Below are 25,321 nucleotides of genomic sequence, written 5' to 3'. Positions count from 1 at the left end.
TTTCTTTTAAATTTCTTTAAAAAATATTTCTTAAAAAAACATCAAAGGGTAGAGGACCATTTTCAATTTTATACGCAAGGGAGCGTAGAAGGAAAAGCTCCTTTTTCGAAGGTTTTTACCTACGGCCAGCAATTTCGCGCCGAAATCACCAAAAGCCCGTCAATAAACCGCGAGGGGGGCAATTTTGTTTTGAGTTAGGTCGTTTTGCGGAGTTTTGCAGTTTTGTTGGTGAGTAGAGCGAGTTTTATGTATACTGGCTTGTAGATGCATTTCTGGTTAGTTCGTTTCTGTTGATTGTAGTGTCTCGTTGTCCAAGCTGTTTCTGATGGTGATGAACCGTAGGGCGTTCATAAAGTGCGAGATCGCTAGCAAACCGGCGCTTGGATGGGTCAGGATTGGCGGTGCAGGGTCTTCGGACACTTCTTGGATCGTGTTAGCTTGGCCGTGCATTTCTATACTCTTTCCTGTTGCTTGGTGTTACGACGTTTCAAAGTCTCTTACCTCTGGAATTGCTCTTGCCTCTCTTTTGGTAAACTTTCTTCCCTGATTTCAATTTCCTCTTTGTTCTAATTCTGATGTAGTTTGAGTTGTGCAAATGTTACATTTGTATTTTGTTTAAATAACTTCCATTGTACCATTCCCAAAATTCAACAAATTTATGGCTTTCCAGTCAGATTATCAGTCTTTCCTCAGTGCAGTTTGCTTGTAGCTTTGTTTTTGTTTTCTACACTTTTACTAATACTTCAACTTCAACTTCAACTTCAACAATAAACTGGCGTCTGGCATGCTGTGGCTTCGAGGGCATTTATCCTTACAGGCTAGGTCATGATGTGTCTTTCAAATCCATGTATCATGAATTAGAACACCTCCAATTGAAACCACTAAAAAGCTTGCATTATTTTGAGGTAGCATTTTTATTGATCTCAGTCATTTAAGATTCAGTACATATCAACGTAAATCAATGTTTGATTATAATATGAGCAACTTCATCAGGATAAGTGGCAATTGCAGTCATTAATTTCATTAGCTTTTTGCTGTTTCTGCATATCAGATGACTAAATTGTGATTATTATTTATTATTATGGATATTCGTCTTGGAAGCAGAATGCAGATAAATTCTTTTCTGTAGTAATACCAGTGCAGGGAGGAACTGGAAGAGCAATGAGGAACTGTAAGTTAGCATATATTGATTTTCCTTTTGCCAATCATCATTTTTGATGTTTTAAATCATTGACACACCAATGTCTGGCCCATATTAAGAGCAAAGGGCAAAGTGGGACAGGTTCTCATGATAATTATGGCAGGCCAAGCATCCTTAGTAAAACCAGGAGCCCAAGTGGTGCATTGTTGAACCAAAAGACTGAACAAATGGTATTAACTTTGATGGTCACACCCTGGTGCTTGGGTTAACAACAATAAAATACTGGAAAACAGTGGATGGTGGCTGGCTAGACTGGCACGTTAGCCCTTTTTCATTTGTAAGGCTATAACAGCCGTGCTGGCTTCATATTCCTCCTAAGCTTTGATGGTGACTTATAACTATATCACAAATGTTTCATTCTTTTTGTTTCCCTTTGTATGTTATTGGCTAGTTGTTTCTCCACTGGAAAAATGCAGAACTATGTATTTAGTCCTGAAACATTCTTGTGTAGTGGTGACTGGTGATGGCAGTGTTGCATGATTAAACTCTTGTAGTTTTTGAGGCTGCTGCATTGTTGCTTGTATGCTATCATGCCCAGTGCTGCCACTGTCTGTTTCTAGTTACAGGAAGCACTGCTACTGTCCACTGCTCATAATCATGCCTTACCTTATGATCTCTACATTGATCAGAATGGTGAGCACTTTCATCAACCAGCTGATTGGTCAAATGTTATGTTGTTATTATCCATGCTTTGTGTTTGAAGGAGGTATGAAGAGATTTAGATTTTAGGGAGACTCAATATGCATACCTCAGCATTGATTCTTTGCTGCTCACATGCTCTGTCAAGTGCCTGTGAACCTATGTGAACCAAATATGTGGTAATCCCATGACCCCATTCTTACCATAGTCCATTAAATTTTCACAGAATAATGTGTATTCTTTCAATCACTTGGTTGATTATATTTGGACAAAAATGTGGGATGCCAACATGCATCATGAACCTGTTTTGAGCGGTAATTACATAATGCATTTAGAAAATGTGCCTAACATTGGCTGACATATTTACAACTATGACCTTTCTTTAAATTGGCCAGTGGCCAGTCATGAAATTGGTTTATTATTATTAGTTTGGACATTTTGCCAAGGAAGAAAGTCTAAATAGGTATTGAAGTTCCAGAAGCTCCAGGGGGCATCAGCAACCTACAAATCAGGAATGAAGTACAACTGTCATACAGAATATAATATGAGTGTTTTGACCCTTCTTAATTTCATTCCATGCTTCATATTAAAGTTTGGTGAAGTTGTTCAATGTTCATGTTGTTTTGTCCCCAGGAATCTGGTCCTACCAATGTTGGCGATAAAGATTCGGACCCGGAGTTGATGGAATATCTGGGTGCGAGCAAACTGAGAGAAATCGGTCACGATTTGTAAGTAATTTTGTAAGTACGAATCCTAGGGCCTAGGATTCGTAATCTGATACATGTTACTCCAAACTCCACATCAATATCATGTTGTTACCTGTTCTCGTATCCAAATTATTCGGGGTGTGAGCCTGCAGCCTTGTAACGTGTTTCTGCCATTGTTCTAACCCGCGCCCCGTAGGGGGGGGGGGGCCGAAACGGCCCCCCCTTGTCCTTTTCGGTCGATATCTCCTAAACGGCTGGAGATATCGCCACCAAACTTTCAGGACCCCTCCGGGCATCAATTTTACACATTGTGACCAAAAATTTTTCCAGAGGCTATGATAGGTTGGCCACAAATGACGTCAGAGTGACGTCATGTTCTGTCATTTTCGACCGAAAAAAGACCTTCGCGAGAAGACCTGTCAGGACTACAGCTTTGAAGATACAGAAAAATGATCAAGACATAAAAGGTGTAGAATTGACAGGGCTACAAAACTGCTATCTCGAATTTTTGAAATTTTTGAGTTTTAACCCACAAAAATCAAAAAAACATTTTTTTGGATATATTCGCCAAAAAATCCAAAAAGTTTTTTGAATTTCGAAAAAACCGGAATAAATGTGATAGTGCCTACCGTCTTCTATCTACATACCAAATTTCAGATCGATACCTCGTTTTTTGGCCAAGTTATAGCGAAAAAACTGTTCAAAAATGATGACGTCAAATTTTCAAACTCAATTTTTGGCAATTCTAGAACTCGTAGAGCAAAACTAAGACCACCATTAGACTCCCCGTGACGAGCTGCATCGAATCGATACCCATTTTATGCAAAAATATCAACTTTGAAATTTGACCTAATTTGACCTGACCTTGACCTGACCTTCACAAAAACGTGACCTAGGCTGGCCCCAAAGGCTGCCTAACCCACATAATCGCATTTGTCATGTAAAATGGACCATAAAACATGTATCACACGACACATTCATATTGTGACCCCCGGTGACCTGACCTCGCTGTGACCTGACCTGGTATCAGTGACCTCAGATAGCAAGGTATGTGTTTGACGAACAATGTACCATCGATGGTTTTCAATAAATTACCAATTTACTCGCTTTCACAGCACATTTCTTGAATTGCCTGTGAACGGTGAAAATCTGACCTTTGACCTGCCTGTGACGTCATCGGTTTGACCTAGGTCAATGAAATTTGGTCACAAGGTAGTTCCCGGGTGGGGCTATCGAACGCCGTTTGAATTTTGAAAATCGGCCGGTAACTTTTCGAGATCTTAGGGGGGGGGGCCGAAACCCCCCCCCCCCCTACGGGTGGTAGGGTCCGCCGGTAGCCCTACGGGGCGCGGGCTAAGTCTTCACCACACTCGTCTGTGTCTGTGCCTCCAGTGACATATACCAGACGCCCGCCAGTCCGCGTGAGGTTCTGGACAAACTGGAGGTGAAGGGCTGGTCGCTCATCACCGTCACTGGCGCCGGACAGACAATCATCTGGACCCTGCACAAGGCCTGCTAGACGCCCGGCGACCGACCCGCGAGAGCCAGCACCCTTCCACTAACCTCTGGCAGTTCACGGGACGGCACTCTGCCCAGCACACACGGCAGAGCCGTACTAACCACACCGGTGGGGGAGAGACAACCACGGGACTAACTTCTGGTGCAATTTATATAGCTATCTGTCTAGTCGGCGTTGGGAGGTGGTACTGTAGCGCAATCTGAGGTGGCGCGGTGATAGCGGTGTTTTTGATACGGCGTGTACCCTGACTCGGTCGGGTCAAGGCGGCGTGCGCGCGGCTTTTAGCCTGTTTAGAGGACTCTGGTGGCAGTGCGTGAACGGACTCTCGGTCGACAGTCATGGCAAAGGTACATATCACAAACGTCAGCCTGCTGGACAACCCGGCGCCCTACTTCTCGCCCTTCAAGTTCGAGATCACATTCGAGGCGATTGAGCCGCTGCCTGAGGACCTCGAGTGGAAGATCATCTATGTCGGCTCGGCGGAGAGCGAAGAGCATGATCAGGTGAGGAGATCGAACCGCTGGCCTGCCCGGATACTGAAAGAGAGAACTGCGTAAGGGCGGAGGGTTTATGCTGTTTATGCTTGCATGGTGCTCCTCGAGACGGCGCTACTACACTACTCAAATGTTCAATGTTTGTTGACTACATGCTTACACATCGGAGTCCTTATGTGGTGTCTATTGCCTTCTTTGTGAGCACATAGAAGTGATAGTTGAGTGGATCTCTGTGGTTGATTGACCCTCAGGTTTTTGACTCGGTGTTCGTGTGTCCCGAAACCGAGGGCGGTGCCTAACCCCCTACCAATGCTCTCAGGTTCTGGACATGATATTCGTAGGCCCAGTCCCCGAGGGGCGGTGTCTGACCCCTCCCGATGTTCTCAGGTTCTCGACACGGTATTCGTGGGCCCGGTGCCCGAGGGGCGGTGTCTGACCCCTCCCGATGTTCTCAGGTCCTGGACACGGTATTCGTGGGCCCGGTGCCCGAGGGGCGGCACATGTTCGTGTTTGACGCGCCACACCCGGACACGGCTCGGATCCCGGTGCAGGACGCGCTGGGAGTCACCGTGGTGCTGCTGACCTGCAGCTACCGCGCCCAGGAGTTCGTCAGGGTGGGCTACTACGTCAACAACGACTACACAGACCCGGAGCTCAAGGTGGGTGCTCGACGGGTAACGGGGGAAGGGGCGAGGGGGAGGATGCGGGTCACGGGTGGGGTTTTCGGCGGACGGGCAGTTAATATGCGCACAAGGGCAGGCAAACTCCCGCCCGCGATCGGTAGCGGCACCAATAACAGCTTTCGCCTGCTCCATCGTGTTTTTTTTTTTCTCCCGGAAAGTACTTAACGAGCTGTTCTCAGAAGCCAAGACTGCACATTTTCAGGCTGCCGTTGATATTTGAATTACGGTGTCATATTTCTCAAATGCTGTCACAGCGCACTATTTCCGTGTGTGGTAAATGTTCTACAATGTAGCCGGTTAGGTCATGGCTCTTCCGGCACGTCGATCGCTTTCTGCGGGTTTTATCCTGCCCACGCCCAAAACCTTTGTCCACATCAAATCGAGGGTAGCTGAAGCGCTACCTAGCCTCGGAAAGCCGACTGGTCAAGTGCCTGATGTCAATTTTGACGGCTATGCGCTCGAAAAATTATCCTTGTGTTCTGGGTTGTTTTCAGGGACGTGATAACTTCTGAGCAATAGCTTTGTTTTGCCGAATGCATAGTGTACGAGTTTTCAGCCGTGGGCTAAAAGGATAATTTAAGTCGGCTTGTAACAGCATGTCTGTGGACCGAACCTAATCCTGTATTAATTAGTGAGTCGCTGCTAATGATAAGTACTCGACGGATCGCACCCCGATTTTCCGCCGAAGTGAATGCGCATGTGATCGGAATTTGTAAAGACGGACTGCTTGCGATCTCACGAAGTTCGTGGTTGCATGATGCATCCGAGGATTTTATTAGAGTATTCATCCATGCGGAAGGGTGCGGGGGCACGAAAGCGGGTCTGATGATTGGCCGGCGATGGGTGCAGCGGAGCGGGGTCTTTGCTCTCGGCTGTCTGGCTCGGTCGGTTGTCTGTACTGACCTTGAACCTTGTGAGACGAGGTGATTAGCGTGGGGGCTGCAGTGCAGAGGTGCCTCAGGAACGGATAAGTCAAAATGGCGGGGATACGATGGGGGTGGAAGGCATGTATTGTGGCAAAGTGAAAGGGCTATCACGGGAACCACCGGCTGTCTAAGACTGTCTCAGATAATGTCGGTAGTTTGTTCTGATATAAACTTATGGCCATCGCTTTACGAAAACAATAAGTTTTCTACCTATCCGCAAATGAGTGGATTGACTTAGTGGCTAGTGCCAGTCAAAGCACAGGTCTCTGTATGTGTCTACAACCTTTGCCTAGTGTTTTACCGTGGTCTAATAATTTTCAGGGTAGCTATTCGCTAAAAGCAACCCGTTATGTAGCCATTGTAATCATTATTGCCTGACGCCACTTCAATCTCCCACCCGCAGGAAAACCCGCCCGAGATGCCTCAGTTTGACAAGATGCAGCGCAACATCCTGGCCTCGAGTCCCCGCGTCACACGCTTCAAGATCGAGTGGGGGGACGTGAAGCCGGCCAAACCTCAGATCGACCTGGCCGTGCATAACCAGATGCCGCCGCGTCAGGAGGAGGAAGACACCTTCGACCTGCCGGCCAAGCTGCCGGCGCCGCCCTCACCCAAAAAGGTGGAGCCGGCCGAGGACTTTATGGACTTTTCGCTGTAGGCGACAGGGAGTCATTACCGTGACCGTGAGTGGGCTGTTAATGGCGCCGCCTACGGGAGATGAGGGGTAGAGCGGTGCAGCGAGTGCAGGGCAGAGGGGAGGGGAGGGGGCGCCGCGCGCCGTTCCGGGAGGCGGTATCCGTCTCCGCCGTGTTGAGTCGGCCGAGAGATCTGCGTCGCGTCATTGCTACCTGGACTTATTGCTGCTTGTGTCTCAATAAAACTTTGTTTTGCATTACATCGTACTGTATTTGGGTACACTGTTTCCTACACATTATCACGCTACTCGCACAACAGTTATCACAACATGGTCAAGTCTGAAGATAAGGCAGATGATTGCCTGGCTGTCTTTGACCGACAGCCAGGCACATCGCGAATCGATCACATGTCGCTGAGAGGCTGGTGTTGGCCAACCGAACCAAGTCCCAGTCCATCATCCAGATGGTATTTCACAGGAAATGGGCTGAAACAGACGAGGCAAACGATACTGATCACATGCGATGATGCATTGGTAATGGATGCATGATGAGAGAATGCGCGCACATGATGTGACAGGATTGAAATATTGAGCTGGAATGATAAGGGTGCAATCAGAGCTCCGCCGAAGAACACGTCTCAACCAAGAAACACTTGACAAACGCGGAGCAAGCACAACAACATGAATTAGGTTTAGTAATGGAACATTGAAGAAGGACCAGTTATATCCTAAGTATTAACCCGTGTAAATAATACGCCGATGACCACTATAGTCCGGGCGCCCAAAAACCCCCGTGTAAATAATAATAAATAATTGACTTCGTGGCAAACTAACAAAATAAGAACGAGCAGGCTATCTTTTCACTTTTTTATGTGCAACTGTAAGATGTGTAAACGTGTCCAACCATTTGTCTACCATCAGGCTACTATAGTAGTTACGTACCGTAGAACAATATGGACACTCGCCGAACACCGTTCGCAGGGTCTGCCGCGTGCTGGGCAGCGCCCGCAGCCACTGGGGAAACAAACATATGAAACGTGGTAAACGGTGGCTACAATAGATGACAGCGTGAAATGACGCAGTGGGCCATGATTGACTCGACTACAGAGAACAAGTTGCCCGAATAGATGGAACGTGTTGAGTCAACGTACTCGCGAGCGAACTACATAAAACGCGGCATTCTTCATAACAAAATCGTTAGGTAGATCATAGGAGGCTGTCAGGGGCAAGCAGGCAGTACACTGTACAGATGTTAACGATTCCTGCCAGACACTATAATTAGTGCTCAGTCTGCTGCTCAGCGGTAGCCATTTAGCTGCAGCGTTGGCTCGCTAGCCAACAGCAAGGAAAGTCGGCGAGCCAGGCTCGTAGTAAGTCAGCATAAAACACTTCTCTCGTCGCAACTTCGTTCGACATTCTAACTCACCTCATACAGGCAGGATGTATGAAAAGGCTGGCCGCAGCGGCCGCTGCCTGATACCAAACATCGGTCCGTATCGCTCACCTCGTACAGACAGGACGCATGGAAGGGCTGACCGCAGCGAACGCTGCTCGATACCGGACATCGGTCTGTATGTACCGCTTACCTCGTACAGACAGGACGTATGAAAGGGCTGGCCGCAGCGGGCGTCGTCACAGCACCGCTCTGGCGTCTCTCCCTCCAACCGATAACTGTAACAAATGCCGCAGTCGACCGCGATGGCGCCACCATCGCCGGCCGCCTCCCCTCCGACGCCGGCCGCCGAACGACGCACGAACTCGACGGAGAGCAGCCGTTCCAGGTTCTCCACCAGACCCTCGTACTCGTCCCACGACTGTGGGAAGAACGGGGGAGCGGTGCAGCTAGTAATGCGCTGGGAGAGATGGGGTGGGGCAACGCCCGGAAGCGGAAATCAATCATGAATACGGACTTCAGAAGAACAGCCATTGAAGAACACAACTATTATTTTAGATAAATGTTGACAGACAGTGAGAGCTCATGACACTCCTAATAAGCTATGGACGTTCAACAGGTGAAAACAGTTCTGCGCCCCATGCATTGATAACAGATAATATGCCCTGAGCCAAGGAAGAGAAATGTCGCTCAATGGCAGATGTCAAAGATCACAAATATTTGCAGCCATTGTTCTGTCTTAGAAATACCGATTATCATCGTAAAAGAAAACGAAACACCAAGGCTCTCACAAGGCATTCGAAAGTGCTTGCTGTGCCTCAACTCTGCTGACTGGAAGGATGAGACAATAGGGCACACCAAATGCTACTAACGGATCCCTCCCCAGTCGGCGGCCAGCAGGGTCTGCATTGGCATACGATTTCTGTGCCGATCCAGAACCGCCGCCCGTTTCCGCAGCCTATCAAGGCCGCCACCGCCGCCGCGAGACGTCGCTCGCCGGCCGGAAGGAAGCGTCGCCGGCCTCTCGTCTGCCGAGCTCCGGCGGCGCCGACAGCTCGTCAGTCGTGAACGGATCGGCGGCCGGCAACATGGCGCCGCTGCTGCTGCTGGTGGTGGGTGGCGCGCTGGCCGCGGTGACGCGCGCCGCACCGGAGGACTGCGGTCTGCCCAAGGCGCGCGGCTCCTGCAACCAGTTCGCCGTGCGCTACTACTACGATACAGAGTACGGCGGCTGCCTGCGCTTCTGGTACGGCGGCTGTGATGGCAACGGTAACCGATTCGCCACGGAGTCCGAGTGCGAGCGCTCGTGCGTGGAGCCGTCCGGTGACGCGCTGTGTCGTCTGCCGGCAGTGCGCGGCGCCTGTAAGCGGGCGCACACGCGCTGGTACAGCGACCCGGCCTCGGGCGGCTGCCGTCAGTTCACCTACAGCGGCTGCCTCGGCAACGCCAACCGGTTCGAGTCGGAGGCCGAGTGCCAGCAGCGCTGCGGCCGCGTCTCGCCCGACTCCGGTACCGGCGGCAGCGGCGGCGGCACTGGCGGCGTGGTGCCCCAGCCCGGCCCCGCCGACTGCCTCCTCCCCGACCGGGTGGCCGGCGGATGCAGCGAGTACGTGATCCGCTACTCGTACGTGGCCGCGCGCCAGCAGTGCGCCCCATTCTACTACGGCGGCTGCGGCGGCAACGGTAACCGCTTCAACTCGGCCGAGACGTGCCGAGCCGCCTGCGTCAAGCCGCCGCCGACCCGGCCGCCCTACTACGCCCCGCCCAGGGAGCGGGAGGGACAGCCGGGCGGCTCTCAGACTGACTACGGCAGGGCGGAACGGCCTGACTACGAGCGACGTGACTACGGCAGGGAGGAGCGACCCGACTACAGGGGACCTGACTACGGCAGGGAGGAGCGACCCGACTACAGGCGACCTGACTATGGTAGGGAGGAGCAGCCAGAGCCGACCGAAGCGCCGGCGCCCATCACCGAGCCGCCGCAGCCGGCGGGCGACCCGTGCTCCCTCTCTGCCGACCCGGGCCGCTGCCGGGCGTACATGCCCAGCTACTACTTCAACTCAGCGCGCGGCGGCTGCGAGCGGTTCATCTACGGCGGATGCGGCGGTAATGACAACCGGTTCACATCGCTGGCCGAGTGTGAACAGCGCTGCGGCGGGGCGGGGAGACCTTCACAGGGAGTCGAAGGAAGAAGCTCTCATGGAGACGAGGACAGCGAGCACGACATGCCTCACCGCGGCGGGGATGTGCGGGAGCCGTACCAGGCCACCGACGCTCCCCAGCCGCCCGCCCTGCCAGACACAGCCGCTCCTGACACCGCTCCGGAGACCGAGACGGAGGAGCCGGAGTTGACCGAGGCGCCGGAGCCGGCCACCGACATCTGCTCGCAGCCGGCCGACCCGGGCCCGTGCCGCGGCTACGAGCCCAACTTCTACTACAGCGCCCGGCTCGGCCAGTGCACCCGGTTCATCTACGGCGGCTGCGGCGGCAACGACAACCGCTTCACGTCGGCCGCGCAGTGCGAGCGCCAGTGCGGCGGCGGCGGCGGAGGGTGGGGGCCCGAGGTGCAGCCCACAGAGTCGCCCCTGCCCAGCACAGCCGAGCCCACCGAGCAGCCCGACGCGTACATCCCGCTGTCGACGGGCGCCGAGCCGCCAGCCGACGTCTGTCAACTTCCCCCGACGGCCGGTCCGTGCGACCAGCGGCTGCAGCGGTACTACTTCAACGCGGCGCTCACCATGTGCTTCACCTTCACCTACAGCGGCTGCGGCGGCAACGGCAACCGGTTCGAGTCAGCGGCCGAGTGCACCGCCCGCTGCCGGCCCGGCGCCGCGCCCGAGCCCACGTTCGCGCCGTTCGTACCCATCGACTACAACTCCATCGGGGGCGGTGTGGAGACCACCAGCTCGACAGCGGACGACTACGGGCGCTACGACTACAGCCAGTATGGCGGCAGCATCGACACCGATACGCCATTCCCCGACAACTACTACGAGAACTATGCGGACTACGCAGACTACGAGGACTACGAATACAAGTAGATGCCGGGCCCGGGGCTGCGGGGCGCGCCTAGGAACTGCAGAGCGGTCTCTGGGCTCTAAAAGAAGGACAGCGCTGAGGTCAAGGCATCATGTCCACGCTCAGTTGAAGTGTGAAGGGGCGATGAGAAAGCTAAGGTGAAGGGATGATGGTTGGGCCTGGGTCGATAGGACTGGCTGGGTGGGATTCTCAATCGCCAGCTGATGTATAGAACATCTGCGCTCAAAGGATAACTTGACCCTCATCACTGCCATAGTGAACTAATACACACTGCCTCGAGGAGTATATGCATGACCTACGTTGTGATTTACCAGTGTCGACGTGCTTAGTTTTGGCTTTGCGAAGCGTGCACCAGTAAGAGGCTGGTTACGAATGTGTACGGCGTTCAAATGTCCGATCGAACTTGTACAGAAAATACAACAAATGACTTATCTATGATTGTTTTCAGAATCAATACCTTCAGCGCACAAGCAGCATTTCCAGAAGTCATTCTTTATAAATCGATCGCAGCTTCACTACACTTTACAGCGTATCAGTCGAAAGTTGCCACACAGTGCGACACCTACGCATTCAGGAAACGTTTCATTTTATGTTCCACTACAGAACTTTCAAATTACAAGTCCTCAGACCCTCATATTTGCAATATTGGCTGTAAGTTTGTTGACCTTAGGCTTATTAATTACACAGAAGACGGCTTGAGCTGCAATCACTTAACCACCAAAGGCAATTATGGTCACAATGATAATAATAACACTAATTTCCTATTCGATTACGTCTAGACTCGACCTCATTTTTTTTTCAGGACCACCAGAAGCGAGCTAAGTTATTACAGATATCATCAAGTTGTAAAGGGAGTTTTGCGCTATTTATAACCTACAAGAAAAGACGTTTTAATTGGCGAATGGACATTCATTTTTTTGCGTAGTTTCGGCAGCCCCTTGAGTCGCAGAGATTTGAGACCTTTTCAGCAAATGGAGACGCTACTGTTTTCATCCGATTTCTTCAATACCTACGCGCATCTTTCACGAACTGTGTGATTTGTTAAGCACAAAACACTACCGTTTTCTTCGGCTTAAACATTAAACTGCATTTGGGCATGTACTTGACGACTGTGCTTATGCTTATGATGATGCATGATTTGATGTACCTATAGCCATTCTTCTCTTCTCAACAATCGACTGATCTGAGCGCAGACCATATCCCATTCCTATGAGACATCTCCTCCACGCATCCGAGAAGAATACGAACCTCGGTCTAAAAAAAAAAAACAAATAAAAAACAGTCCGCTAGCCTTGGTCGGCGCGCCGGACACAACCAAACCGGACCGCCAGCGCCGGCGGACGCGGCGGTGCCATCCGCCCGCCAGCTGCGTGCGGCGCAGATAGCACCGACCCGGCCCGGCGGCGCGGCTCAGTGATGTCACCCGGGGCTGGCGACTGACCGCAGCGGCAGCAGCGGCGGCGGTGGGCGGTCACGGCCCGCGGACCAGCCGAAGACCAGACTGGGTGGTAGAATATTGAGAGGACGGCAGGCATGAGCCTCTGCAGGCGCTCGTATCACTAGGTCCATGATTACAGTCTAACCACAAGTGCCTAACACACTAGCGCATAGCCCACGAGTGTATGTGTATTGGGTTATTGGACATCACAGAGCATGTATCTGGTCCAGTGTATGTGTATTGGGTTATTGGACATCACAGAGCATGTATCTGGTGTCCGGCAGGATGGGAGCTATCGCAGTGTCCACATTATCAACTCACGTCAATCTCTCTGGCCAGTTTGTCTCGAAGAGCGGCGGCAGCCGTCTCCGCTCCCAGAAACCGACAGCCGGGCACTGACGACGGGTAGAGGGGATCCACAGTCACCTCCAGGGATAGCTGACTGCCTGCAGGGGACAGAATGAGACCCAGTCAACGCCTGGCAGTCGGCAGCTGCTGGGGACAGGACAGCTGGGGACAGCACATAACCCTTGGTCACCTAACGGAGACAAAGGGTTTGTTGTAACTTTCAGAACTGATATGGTTTGTTTGTTTGTTTGTTTGTTTGTTTGTTTGTTGGGGGTTAGGGGCGCGCCGACTACGAGGTCATTTTGCGCCCATCAGAACTGATATGGAATGGTAATATATGTTCCACAGCGCGGATGACCAATCGTTACCCTTTCAGAGAGCTGATCAGTCACAAATAGGTAAGACGGATACAGACAGAAGAACTATGAACAGCCAAAACATAATCCATGTCCACACATCCCGAAAAGGCAACATGAGAACCAATCGGATGCCGCGGACGACTTGCGTCTCGGCTGTGTCCCCTCCCCACCTCCTAGCGTCCGGGCTCATTCGAGTCTATCGGTATCTAGCCTCTATGCTCTAGCATCTAGTTAAAGATCCGCACGTCCAAACAATGCCATTTGTCTCACTGATGACGATGCGCCGTCGTGTGTCTCGTCTGGAGGGGCTCTCGGGGTCCACCACCCACAGCTGAGCGTCCAGCCGGTCCAGCGCCGTCCAAAACTCCTGGTACTTGTCCACCGCCTCCTCAAAGCGCTGGTAAATGTCCAGCAGAGTGCTGCCCTGGGATATGGTGGAATAGAGTCGTCAGTAGATCTCAGTGGAAGCCATGTAGGTGGTCAAATGTACGTTACGGTTAACGGCTACTAAAAGAAACGATACGGAATAAGAAGTGACGAACGAGAGTAGCGATACATTCAGCAAGATATCTCCAACAAGTATCGTTAGTCCATCAGTCATATCAGTCGACATAAGAGACCAACTTACCTTGTGCCAGGAGACGGTGAGCTCGACCGGCAGGTCGGCTGAGATCCGCGGACACGAGGCCGGGTAGTCGGCGGCTAGGTTCAGTGTCATCGCGTGCCGCCGGGCCGAGCTGGGAACAGACGAGCCGGGAAGGGTCAAACAGACGGGTTGAGAAGGGTCGGACGGGCTTCGACCTTGTTTTATCAAGTCAGCGCCCAGAACACAGAAGGCACATATCGGGGAGTCGCGGGCAGTCTACACTCCACACTCCACAGTCAGTCAGTGTATGATACAGCAGCTAGGCAGACAGGCGCCAGGCAAACGGAAAGAACGCCGACAAGGCAGCCACAAAACGGTAAACAGTGATGGCTGAGACTGAGTCAATGGCACGAACTGCACCACCGAGCGCTCAGGGCAGGAAACCCCAGCTGCTGCACAAACAGGATGACCTCATGGCCTGACTGACGTATTGCATGCAAAACAGCAACCGCGACACGAACAAAGACAACCACAGCAAGACAACACTAGATATCCGGAAAATAGCACAGGATCAGCACAATATCATCATTTGGGTATGCTACATTGCGAACTGAGGTCGAGTAAGTTACAGCTAATAAAGCGACCCTGAGCAGCCCAACTTTCCTGGTACCTATAATAATGCTCCTGGCCGTCTGCCACCCAATTCAGTTATTTCCGCAGCGTTTCGAGCGGCGGCAGCGCGCAGCCTATCCGGTCCGCCAGGACAGCTCCTCAGTCCAGCAGTAGATATGGGTCACCGGTTCCTGCGGAAGCCACGACCCGCGACAGCGGCGGCGCGTCTGCGCCACCTCCTGTGCGCAGGCGGCGCCCACGCGGCCGGTCCGACCCTGACCACCACCGGCCGGGCCTCAGCGCGGAAACGGCGGCCGGCCAGCGCCACGCGCCGCAGACTGCTATCAGCCGGAGCACTTCCTGAACGAACCGCTCCGGCCGAGCGGAATTATAACGGACGGCAGACCGGTCCAAAAGCAGACGGGAGACTAGACATTAGGTCTGACGGAGCCGTAAAAAAAGGACGGGTCTGACTGATACGTGACGCTAGTCGGGGGGGGGGGGACGCAGAGGACCACCGACCTTCCAAAGGAGACGGGGGACGGCAGATGACAGGTCTAACGGAGACGGGAGGCTGGTCGCACGAAGAAAGGAGACGGAAGGTCGCCGGTCAGACGGAGAAGGGAGCTGGCAGGCCGCCCGCCGAACAGCCTTTCAAACCAGAATAGGGGACGGAGACAAACGACGAGTCAGAGACGACAAAGCGGTCGACAACGGGAGACAGTATACTGTAGATCGGAAGAAAACAGGCGACAGCACGACGGGCAGAAGACGGGTGGCCAATCACGCCAGACGGGATACAGTGACACTACACACTACGGTGTAGACGGAACGAAACGGGACGGCAGCCCCTAGTTTGAAGGCGGATAAATTCTTAAGTCCGATGGAAACGGGAGACAACACGGCATGCGTGATGAAACACAGATCCAGAGACGGGAGACAGCGGGCAGAGACGAAGCGTCGCCAGAAATGCTAGTCGGAGGCTAGTCGGCTCGTCGTCCGGGCGCCACTTGAACTAAATCTTTTAGAACTCCTCCATATTCTCAAGAGACCGGTACCCTGCTGTCCGGCCATTCAAGTTCCCATCTGCGTCACCCCTCCCCCCGTCCCCTCGGAGCCGCCCTCACCGGTCCAGCGTGCTGAGTGTGACCCAGCTGAGGTCACTGGCCGAGGAGGTCACGTGACGAGTGCCCAGCTCGCGCAGCTGCCGCCGGACGGTCATGTGACTGCGCAGAGCGGACACCGCCGAGTCGTCCTCGTCGGCGATGGTGGCGCCATCGTCCGGCGGCGGCGGCCGGGACGACTGCGGCACACGGGCGGGGATGCAGCATCAGCTGCACGCAACGTATTGCGACAAGAACACTTCAAAAGTGCGAAACAGAGTCAGAACAGAGATCGTCACAGCGAGGTTATTCTATAAAAAAATTGTTATCGATGTGAGTGTGACAATCACTTGGCCAACGCCACTAGGAGCAACATAATGTTATAAAGTCTCAATTAAATTCAATATGGAAAAGGTCACCTCACTTTGTTTACAAGCATCGATAACAGCAAATATTTCACCAGGGTAGGCAATCATGAGGACAACGTCCATCGTGAATCGATTTCTGCTTGAAAACGTTGAGTTACAACTAAGGTAGTTCTTACCAGGCTGTCTCGATATAGCTTGACGGCTTCATACACCGAACTGCACCGAGACAAATCCTGTCAGTCACAAGAAAACATATTAAAAATACAACATTCTAAAGATTACAAGGTCAAATATCTCATACACTATCCCCACATAAAACTAAAATGCATAACGACACACCAATCTCGATGGCCCGGTCAACAAGTTACTCTGTATAACGTTATTTCATCCAGAAAGCCACACATCACCGATCCGTCGGCTAATTGATCGCAATTGGCGGTTCCAGCACAGGACGGTTTATGCGTTGATCCAATGCCATCTGTCCCGTTCCTAACCACCGTCAAACCCGTCCCGTCGTGTGTCTGACGTTGCCCGGACCCGTCGTATGTCTGACGTCCCTCCATACCGGCGACTCGGGCTGCTCCGCCGAGTTCTCCGTGCCGGTAGTGATCCTCAGGTGACGCAGGTCCGGGTAGTGCGGCGCACTCACCACCAGCGGCCACCACCGACCCTGGTGGGCAGACAGTACGTTGGATCGGTTAAATGACGTACAGCCCACCGCTAAAGTAATGTAAGGTTTTACCAATCTCAACGGTTGGCTTTGACTGGCGATTGTTTTATGCGGAGTGATCGAAAAGAAGATGTCAGTAGCTAAAGTTGCAGCTGCAAGGGTGACGATTCATATAAGCTACATTCAAAGTTTCATTGTAGTCTGGCTAATCGTTCCTAAGCTTCAGAAGCAGAACATACCCATGACTGAAACCCCACATTACTTCTGCTGTGGACTGTACCTACCGCCGGGGAGTAGCCAGGATAGGGGGCCAGAGTCAATGTGGGACCCAGGGGCAGTCAGGGTCAATGTCAGGGACACGGCGAGACCCTACAATAAGCGACCCTACAATGCATACGACCCTATCATCAGTCCGGGAGTTGAGGTAAGGGCAGGGCAGGTCGAAACTCTATCGACAAAAAAAAAAAACTCGTTCAGTGTTATTTGTGGACGGCAAAAACGTCCCAGTGACGCAGGCGACAGAGTTGCGACACTCGCACTACACGAATGGCTCACGTCACTGCGTTGAGTCACTTCTCAGAGAGGAGATAGAAGCCCCAGGTGAGGAGGCAGACACTGACTCATCGACACTTCAGATATGCTCCGATTTCCGAAGAGCGTAACATGATTGTGAAAGGATAGAAACAGACGGTTACAGACGGTTGATAGTTTCACATGATGGAGAATAGAGATGGCATAACGATACCTCCAATCTACACAAATGATCGAAGGTGGCACACAGACCATTGATACCATTATGACCATACAAGACTGTTCTCATGCACGTTATAGATGGTACAATTGAGCGCGTCTCTCTTCCATTTAGAAGCATTTACGATTTTCGTGCGGTGTTAACTCGAGGACTGGGCTCCCATTCATCGGACCGATTTGTTACCGATCCACCAGCGCCTGCCGAACGGCCCGGTCCGGCCCGGCCCGGCGACTCACCCCCGCCACCAGATGACCTTTCAGCACCATTCCGCCGGTGGAGCGAAGCCGGACCAGAAACGGAAACTCGGAGAACAGCGCCGGCTCGTCCATCGTCCGGCTTCCGTTCGTCCGCCCGGTACCGCCTGCAGCCAGTGGAGCTCACGTCAGCCAGGCCTCGGGCAGGAATGGCTCGCCCGTATCGCAAGAGAAGCTTATCTGAGAAATTTGGGGAAGTGTTGAGCATCCGGTTTATGAATCCCACACTTTAGTACGCCTGAATTCTTAACAAGGGGATCAGGGGGTGGAGGTGGCGACTGGCAGCAATATTCAGTAGCAATGTCTTTCGGTTTTTCCTTCCCCTCTCACTCACACACCGCAGCGCCCGGAAGCTATGAAAATATTATGCTTTCCTTTCCTTGGCGTAAGCTCTAAGCTCTAGTTTTCTCGGGGCGATGCAGCTGTCATATCAACCTGTTTGTCATCTAATAATGGACAATTTCGTACAAATCGTCGACGGTTAAACTGCAGGGATCCTCAGAGTAAGCGCGGCCGTGGGCAGGCCGTATCCGTTGTATAGCCGGGTCGGTGTAGTCAGAGAACTGATAGGCTCGACTTGTGTCCATATTTGGAGGCCTCGACTCCCGGCGACGGTAAAGAGGTGGTCTCAAATACTTGCGAGTACGAGTACAATCCAGGCGGAGCACAATGCTCGCCTTTTAATTTTTTTGGAAACTAATAACAACTTTTTTTGAAAATAATAATTGAAGATAAAAGTGAGAAACAATTACCGTAGTATTTTACATTGGATTCAGAAAGCACAACTTGCCCATCACTATCAAGTACCAAGATTATCGATACAAAACTGGCGAACTGCGGCAAAGTTTGCTTGCGGTTGATCGTGGGAGAGAGAAGGACACGCCCGGCGTTTTCTTGTTCTAGGTCCATTTTTGCATTTAAGTAGAAAGTTAGACTGACACTTCATTTGAAAGCATAAGACTACCATGTCTTACAGCAAGAAATACGCGTTCGCTTCGCTTCCTCGCACCCAGCGCGGAACGCCCTTGGTTTTGGGAGGAGACCCGAAAGGCAAGAACTTCTTGTACACAAATGGCAACAGTGTTTACATCAGAGACATCAACAACCCTGAAATTTGTGACATTTACACCCAGCATTCAACAACTGTGACAGTTGCAAAGTACTCCCCAAGCGGATTTTACATTGCATCGGGTGATGCATCTGGAAAGGTGAGGATCTGGGATACAGTGAACCTGGAGCACATTCTCAAGAATGAGTTCCAGCCCATCTCTGGTGAGATCAGAGACATCGCGTGGTCACCTGACTCGCAGAGGATAGTTGTTGTCGGAAATGGCAGGGAAAAATATGCCCATGTGTTCATGGCTGACACAGGAACTTCTGTCGGAGAGGTCCTCGGCCAGACCAAGATCATCAACACAGTGGACTACAGGCCTGCACGGCCATTCAGGATCATCACTGGCAGTGAAGACAACTCGCTGGGCTTCTTCGAAGGACCACCATTCAAGTTCAAGCTGACCAAAAACGAACACACCCGCTTTGTGCAGGCTGTCCGATTCTCCCCCAATGGGGAGCTGTTTGCCTCTGCTGGGTTTGATGGCAAAATCTTCATCTATGATGGGAAGACTGCTGACCTAGTTGGTGAGGTTGGTTCCCCAGCCCACAAGGGAGGAGTGTATGCTGTAGCCTGGAGTCCTGATGGCAAACAGCTGCTGTCCTCATCTGGAGACAAAACATGCAAACTCTGGGATGTGGAGACGAGGGCTCTGGTGACTGACTTCTGCATGGGAAGCACTGTTGAAGACCAGCAGTACTCCTGTCTGTGGCAGGGAGAGCACCTGCTGACTGTTGGCCTGCATGGATTCATCACCTACCTGGACCCCAACAACCCCAGTCAGCCCAAGAGGGTCGTCAAGGGACACAATAAGCCAATCACTGCCCTCGCCATCAGCCAGGACTCCAACCACATCTTCACTGGATCCCATGATGGCAACGTGACCCAGTGGGATGTAGCAACTGGATCCAGTGAACGTGTGGCAGGCAATGGCCATGGTAACTTCATCAGTGGCGCAGTTACCACCAGTGATTCACTCTACACCATCGGATATGATGACTCGCTGCGCACGGTGGACCTCCAGAAGCTGGGCTACACGGACAGCATGTCGCTGGGCGCTCAGCCGCGCGCCATCGCCGTCTCGGACGGCATGATCGCGGTCGTCACCGTCAAGGAGGTACTGCTGCTACGGGGCGGCAGCCGCGTGGCCTCGCTCGCCATCGACTATGACCCGTCGGCGGTGGCCTACGATGCCGCGTCCGGTGACCTGGCAGTCGGCACGCAGGACTCGAACAAGGTGATCGTGTACGGCGTGTCGGGCAGCAACATCACACTCAAGCAGGAGCTGCAGCATCAGGGCGCTGTCACCGACGCCGCCTACTCGCCGGACGGAAACTTCCTGGTGGCGTGCGACGGACACCGCAAGGTGGTGCTCTACCGGCTGCCGGACTACTCGGTGGCCAACCCGCAGGAGTGGGCCTTCCACTCGGCCAAGGTCAACACCGTCGCCTGGTCGCCAGACTCCTCACTGGTGGCCTCTGGTTCGCTGGACACCAACGTCATCGTCTGGAGCGCGCGCGACCCGCGCCAGCACCTGATCCTAAAGCGAGCGCACGATCAGAGCCAGGTGACGCGCGTCGCCTGGATCGATAACAAGACGCTCGTCTCCGTCGGGCAGGACTGCAACACGCGTCTCTGGGACGTCTCCATGTGAGCCAGCTGTGAGCGCGCCTGCCGAGACGCATCTTAACCCAAAGCCTATCGGGCCGCGCCTGCCCGCCCGCCCGGCCTGAGGTCGTTGATTTTGTACTAACGCGCGCCGCCCGGTCTCCGTGCCTTGAGCGTGTGATATGCGTCCGTTAGTGGCGCTCTGCCTCGACGCTCGTGCCGCGCAGCCCAGCGCGGCCGCACCATGCTGTATCGCTAAGGAGAGTTTCCGCACGCGCGCGTCTTTGCCGCACCTCGGGTCTATCTGATTATGTCCGCGCTGAGCGAGCGCTAGTTGACAGCGAATCAAAGGTAATCTGGCCCTTATCCCAACAGCGTTGTGAATTTTTATTTAAGTTATGCTGTGAGTCTTCCTCGAATGTGTCGTGATTAGTCGCTTGGCTGGTGGATGAATAGAGTTATATACCAGTTTTAAGATTTGGCCGGTGATACGAGAGGGGCTTAAAACCATTTTGAAGGCTTCAGAGACAACCTGCTGACAGGACGTTGAGATTGTCGCGTCCGGCGGCAACCTTTTATCGCCGATGTTGTCATTAGATGCGTTATATATATCATCTTCTAGGACAGGTGGCACCGGGTGAGGTTATCTACATATAACTAGAAGATAATTGGAATCGACATTGCGAATCAATTTGTGCAAAACGTTATTTTACTGGAGATCGTACATAATTCGCGCTCGGCTGGGTGGTAGCTACAGAAAGTATGAAGAAACTGCTGTTATGCTACCGACTAGCTTTGTTTAGGGTCGATAGGCTGTTTGTGAAATATCAACGAGGATTATGGTGTCTTATACTTGAAAAACGGTCAACTTGCGACAAAATTATTTCCTCCAGGAACCCAGATTCCAGAGTTCCGAACCATAAAGAACACGAAACCGTTAACGGTAGGTCCTAGATAAAGCAGAATAGTCAAACATCGACCAAGTTGAAGGGGAGCCAATCCAATCGATACAGCTTGCCAGTGGTGCCGTAACATCGCTGCGAATAGCTGGCTTGCCGCCAGTGCTGGATTTTATTAGTGGCATGTTGGTGTGCTCCAGTTTCCTCCAGACCGACCTCTAGGTCTCCCTTATCGTCTGAGCGTTCCCGCGTCTCCGTCTCTGTCCCCGTCTCACCGGTATCCCGTCTCTATTAGGCATCTTGTGGGAAAATAAGTGTCGAGGAAACCTAGCAAAAAAATCACAGATCATGTAAAACTGATGTCGGGCTTTAGAGACCCTACATGAAGTTTCAAGGCGATCGCAACAGTAGTTCTCGAGTTGTTGCCAACCGCGGTCAGGAGAGACGTTATGCGTATGGACTATGGTTATACGTCTCCTTCCTCAGTCTATGACGGATTGGCCGTCGCCAGTCGCCGGACCAATCGGTTTTTACACACGCCCCGAAAAGACCGGGGGTGGGGGTGGGGGGTAACGTCCCCTCGCCAAATTGAGCTATAACTTTGAGTGGAAAAAAGAGCGATTGCGCAGTTACGAGACCCAGCGATCGGTACCTACCCAGTTTTGATGTCTCAGGTCATCCGGTGACCTCTGATTTCAGGTCAAATGCCCTAAGGTAAGAGATCGGTTTTTGGTGAATTGTTCGCCAAAAATGATTGCGAAGCCGGCGAGGCCGAGGTTTCGTCACAGTCACGTTTGTCATGCTCACGTCAATCAAATGATACTTTTTTGACAAGGCCACTAATTTCAGGTCAAAGCCACTTATGCTTTGACCTGACCGTGACGATGAAGTTGGTCATTCATGCTACGGACGGCATTTTTCGAACCGACGGCAATAAACTTTCGTTGCACGTGGGTGTCTGAGAACATAAAAATAATATAAATAATGCTCCCTGTTATAATTAATGATTTCTGCCAGTTGTTAATGATTCATGCATGCATCCACTTCCATGAGTAGCTAAAAATAAGATGGCCTACTGTGATGTGATATCATTCCTAGATAGATCATTTCTACACAGTTGGTGGCTGGTGCTCTTTATCAGGCATCCAGGTCTGTTTACAACCATTCATATTTTTTGGGTAAAATATGTAACCACCAAATTGTAATATCTAGCAGGTTTTGGGCTATGGGATGCTCTGACATCACATAATCAGCTTCATGACTGCCTGATGACAGATGTCATGATTCAACTTCTTGAGTGCTCATTGCTCAAGAAGTTTATTATGTTGCTGAAGTGTCCCAGGATGACATCACTGAGAAGTTAAAAAGTCATCTTATATTCAGGGTGCTATTGATCACTTCACTTTGGGTGACTTTCCAGTTTCCACCCAGCATGATACAACCATGGAGATAAATTGGTGGTTCACCTAAAATTGGTATTGCTCTAGAGGCCTCACCCAAGGATAAAATGTGCTCTTTATTAGCATTAAAATTGTTCACATTCAAGTTTTGAAATATTCAATGAGAACCATACATTCTTTTTGATGGATTCCAGATTAGGGCATGAGAGAATCATGCCTAACTTGAACTACAGTTTTGCAAAGCTTCCAGTGGCTTCAAGAAACCAACAATTTATAAATCAATGAGAGGGAACCAATTGCAATAGCTTGAATTTTTATAGGCATGAAACACTTATTCCACATTCTTAATTTGCAAAGCACAAGACGTAGATTTGGGAAAGCAAAACAAAAATGCTTCCCACCTTTTTCAAGTTTTGTAGCGCCATCCCAGAGCCACTCACAGCGATCATTTTTGAAAACGCCTCGATACTTACCTATTTATTGATGCAAATTGCAGACAGTCCCCGGGCCTTCACTTTTCCATGGCGACTATAAATTGAAATTGAAGTGTCTGAACCAGATTTAACCAGGTTCAAATCCATGTTATCTGCGACACTGGGTGATACCCTGTTTGTATACTAGTCTCTAGTGCGTATCTAAATGAATTGTGTCCCACGACCGTTAACTGTGTTCCGATTATAATGTTGCTGTTTGTATCTTGTCACTCTTGTAAACTCATTCATTTGGCACTTGTGGGCTCACTTTCCCGTTTGGATGTGTTCTCATCCATCGGGCGAGCTCTTTCTATGCGGGTTCCTTCCCTTCTCCCCATCCCTGCATTCATTTTGGCTACTCTCAGTAGGCGGAACTATGGTCAAGCGTACCCATTTTCGGGAACGCATTTTCGTTCCCATAATTGGGAACGATAAACCCAAATATGGGAACGCCATGTAGGCATTATTTAAAACAAGAAAAAGAACCGTAAAATGACGTCCAAAAAATATAAAACGATCGTGAACCGCCTGATAGTTGTCTCAATATTGTTGGGAAAGAGTTTGATATTGTAAGGCCCATCGTAGTTTCAAATCGTTCCCCTATTTCTAAAGCAGTCCATCACCCGGGCCGCGAGCCCAAATTTGGGAACGCTCTCGTACACTGGCGCTGCAAGCGTTCCTTATTATGGGAACGGCGTACCCAAATTTGGGAACGATTTCACCGACGCCTTTCAGGGGCTCTTTTCATTAACAAGCATCACGTCCAACGCCGCAAATTATTGTTAACGCAACAATCATCAGATGACCTTTCCGGCAAGACCGTTGCATGTTTCGCCCGGTCTTCTGCGCTTTTATTCCCGTCGATCTCGCAGCGGGCACGCCCCCCTCTGCAGGATTACGTAATCCACAACGCTCAGCGATGTTCAACAAGGTCTTCCATACCTATATCCACCGTCCGCGCCGAGGGTGGAGACATGTCAAGCACCTGTCTGCTAATCACCGAGAGTTGACGAGCACAAGAAGTATCCAAAAATGGGAACGCTGAATATGTTACACCCTCAAAACACCTAGTCCCAATGAAAATCTAGTTTTTTCCTTTCTTAATGAGTGTAAGTGGCAAAAGGCCTGGTAGGATGGGCACGAGGAATGATCGAAATCAGCATAAAAATTATAAATAAGCCACACAGAGCGACCTATATCAGAGAAATTCCCCCCTAACGATCATGCTTAGAAACGCCGAAGACAAAAACCACGCTCATGACGCTGCTTATAAAACAACGCTAAACAGCTAGCATCCAAATAAAATATGTCTTTCAGGGCTGATAAAATACAGCTGAATGATTTTAAACCACTGAAACTGAGTTTACAACAGTAGTTCGGTAAAATCACTGACGTTTCACGCGGTCGATCGCCCCGACACCAAAAGTCAACAATATTACCTCGGGACTGTCCGCGTGTTCGCTTGCATATGTCAGCATCTGGTGTCGCTAGAATGAAACTTCATAACCAGGCGAAAATTATTATACTTGACCTCAAAATGTAAAAAAATGCTTCATTTTCCTTAAAATTGCATGTTAAATGTCGTATAACCCATATTTCCACCATTCTGTCATTTTTAAAAAATCATTAAAAATATCATTCCACGGTCAATTTCCTTGTTCCACGGTCAGATTAAAGATAACTTTATGGAGATTTAGTAGATACTTAAATCAGCGTGCACTTTTTTGAGACGTGATGCACTTTTGAGTTTTAGTGGGCGAACGGCCGAAAAATTGCCTTCCGTTCTCATAAATGGGAACGCCCGTTCCCATATTTGGGAACTCCGTTCCCAAAAATGGGAACGTTCCTATATTTGGGTACTCATGACCATAGTTCCGCCTACTGCTCTCAGACCAAGGGAACCCCAAACAGGTGAGTTGAACAGGTGAGTTGAAATACACTTTAGATTCGATGTATTAGAATGACAGATAGTATTTAGAGCCTTGGGATTCGAAACCCGTGCGAATCCAAGGCCATTGCATTTTGCAAATCCCCAGTGTATATAAATACAAATCCCCACACTGTCCCCACCACACGCGCACGTGGTGACCGATCGCCCCGCGTCGT

The 25,321-nt window shown here is 51.1% G+C and overlaps 3 protein-coding genes across 18 annotated transcripts; 2 read left to right on the top strand and 1 right to left on the bottom strand.

Annotated features, from left to right (window-relative positions):
• The first annotated feature begins 132 nt into the window (after nucleotides 1-132).
• Nucleotides 133-7,064, top strand: LOC122368538 (histone chaperone asf1b-B-like). 14 transcript variants are annotated; one of them, XM_043342546.1, is made up of 6 exons: nucleotides 150-228; nucleotides 1,762-1,834; nucleotides 2,474-2,568; nucleotides 3,940-4,569; nucleotides 5,016-5,219; nucleotides 6,573-7,064. In XM_043342546.1, the coding sequence occupies exons 4-6, from the start codon at nucleotides 4,405-4,407 to the stop codon at nucleotides 6,825-6,827; spliced, it is 624 nt and encodes a 207-aa protein (XP_043198481.1). In that variant the 5' UTR covers nucleotides 150-228; nucleotides 1,762-1,834; nucleotides 2,474-2,568; nucleotides 3,940-4,404; the 3' UTR covers nucleotides 6,828-7,064. The 14 variants fall into 14 exon arrangements, with proteins under 14 accessions (XP_043198485.1, XP_043198494.1, XP_043198484.1 ...); XM_043342548.1 differs by having other exon boundaries at nucleotides 2,474-2,580; XM_043342555.1 differs by having other exon boundaries at nucleotides 225-275.
• LOC122368537 (E3 ubiquitin-protein ligase FANCL-like) lies at nucleotides 7,051-25,321 on the bottom strand. 3 transcript variants are annotated; one of them, XM_043342543.1, is made up of 12 exons: nucleotides 25,107-25,300; nucleotides 23,216-23,580; nucleotides 17,707-17,831; nucleotides 16,615-16,719; nucleotides 16,226-16,282; nucleotides 15,706-15,881; nucleotides 14,009-14,117; nucleotides 13,651-13,804; nucleotides 12,995-13,119; nucleotides 8,390-8,617; nucleotides 7,746-7,817; nucleotides 7,051-7,289 (listed from the first exon to the last, which is right to left on the bottom strand). In XM_043342543.1, exons 3-12 carry the CDS (start codon nucleotides 17,797-17,799, stop codon nucleotides 7,260-7,262), a joined length of 1,149 nt encoding a protein of 382 aa, XP_043198478.1. In that variant the 5' UTR covers nucleotides 17,800-17,831; nucleotides 23,216-23,580; nucleotides 25,107-25,300; the 3' UTR covers nucleotides 7,051-7,259. The 3 variants fall into 3 exon arrangements, with proteins under 3 accessions (XP_043198478.1, XP_043198479.1, XP_043198480.1); XM_043342544.1 differs by having other exon boundaries at nucleotides 17,707-17,904; nucleotides 25,107-25,299; XM_043342545.1 differs by lacking the exon at nucleotides 23,216-23,580 and having other exon boundaries at nucleotides 25,286-25,321.
• On the top strand, nucleotides 18,547-20,913 carry LOC122368536 (actin-interacting protein 1-like). Its single transcript, XM_043342542.1, has one exon. The coding sequence runs from the start codon at nucleotides 18,690-18,692 to the stop codon at nucleotides 20,487-20,489; it is 1,800 nt and encodes a 599-aa protein (XP_043198477.1). The 5' UTR covers nucleotides 18,547-18,689; the 3' UTR covers nucleotides 20,490-20,913.

The sequence above is a fragment of the Amphibalanus amphitrite genome, unplaced genomic scaffold (assembly GCF_019059575.1).
Source record: "Amphibalanus amphitrite isolate SeventyFive unplaced genomic scaffold, NRLGWU_Aamphi_draft 000955F_arrow, whole genome shotgun sequence".
NCBI classification, from domain to species: domain Eukaryota; kingdom Metazoa; phylum Arthropoda; class Thecostraca; order Balanomorpha; family Balanidae; genus Amphibalanus; species Amphibalanus amphitrite.
This window is presented reverse-complemented; position numbering and strand designations above follow the sequence as displayed.

Bases quoted from the DNA above. Each gene is read 5' to 3' on its own strand.
- LOC122368537 (XM_043342545.1), bottom strand. From the start codon at position 17,799: ATGGACGAGCCGGCGCTGTTCTCCGAGTTTCCGTTTCTGGTCCGGCTT. The intron at 15,882-16,225 runs GTAAGAACTACC...CGTGTGCCGCAG, and splicing joins AGCTATATCGAGACAGCCTG to TCGTCCCGGCCGCCGCCGCC. The intron at 14,118-15,705 runs GTGAGGGCGGCT...GTCTGTTCCCAG, and splicing joins ACACTCAGCACGCTGGACCG to CTCGGCCCGGCGGCACGCGA.
- LOC122368536 (XM_043342542.1), top strand. From the start codon at position 18,690: ATGTCTTACAGCAAGAAATACGCGTTCGCTTCGCTTCCTCGCACCCAG.
- LOC122368538 (XM_043342550.1), top strand. From the start codon at position 4,405: ATGGCAAAGGTACATATCACAAACGTCAGCCTGCTGGACAACCCGGCG. The intron at 4,570-5,015 runs GTGAGGAGATCG...CGATGTTCTCAG, and splicing joins AGAGCGAAGAGCATGATCAG to GTCCTGGACACGGTATTCGT. The intron at 5,220-6,572 runs GTGGGTGCTCGA...TCCCACCCGCAG, and splicing joins ACACAGACCCGGAGCTCAAG to GAAAACCCGCCCGAGATGCC.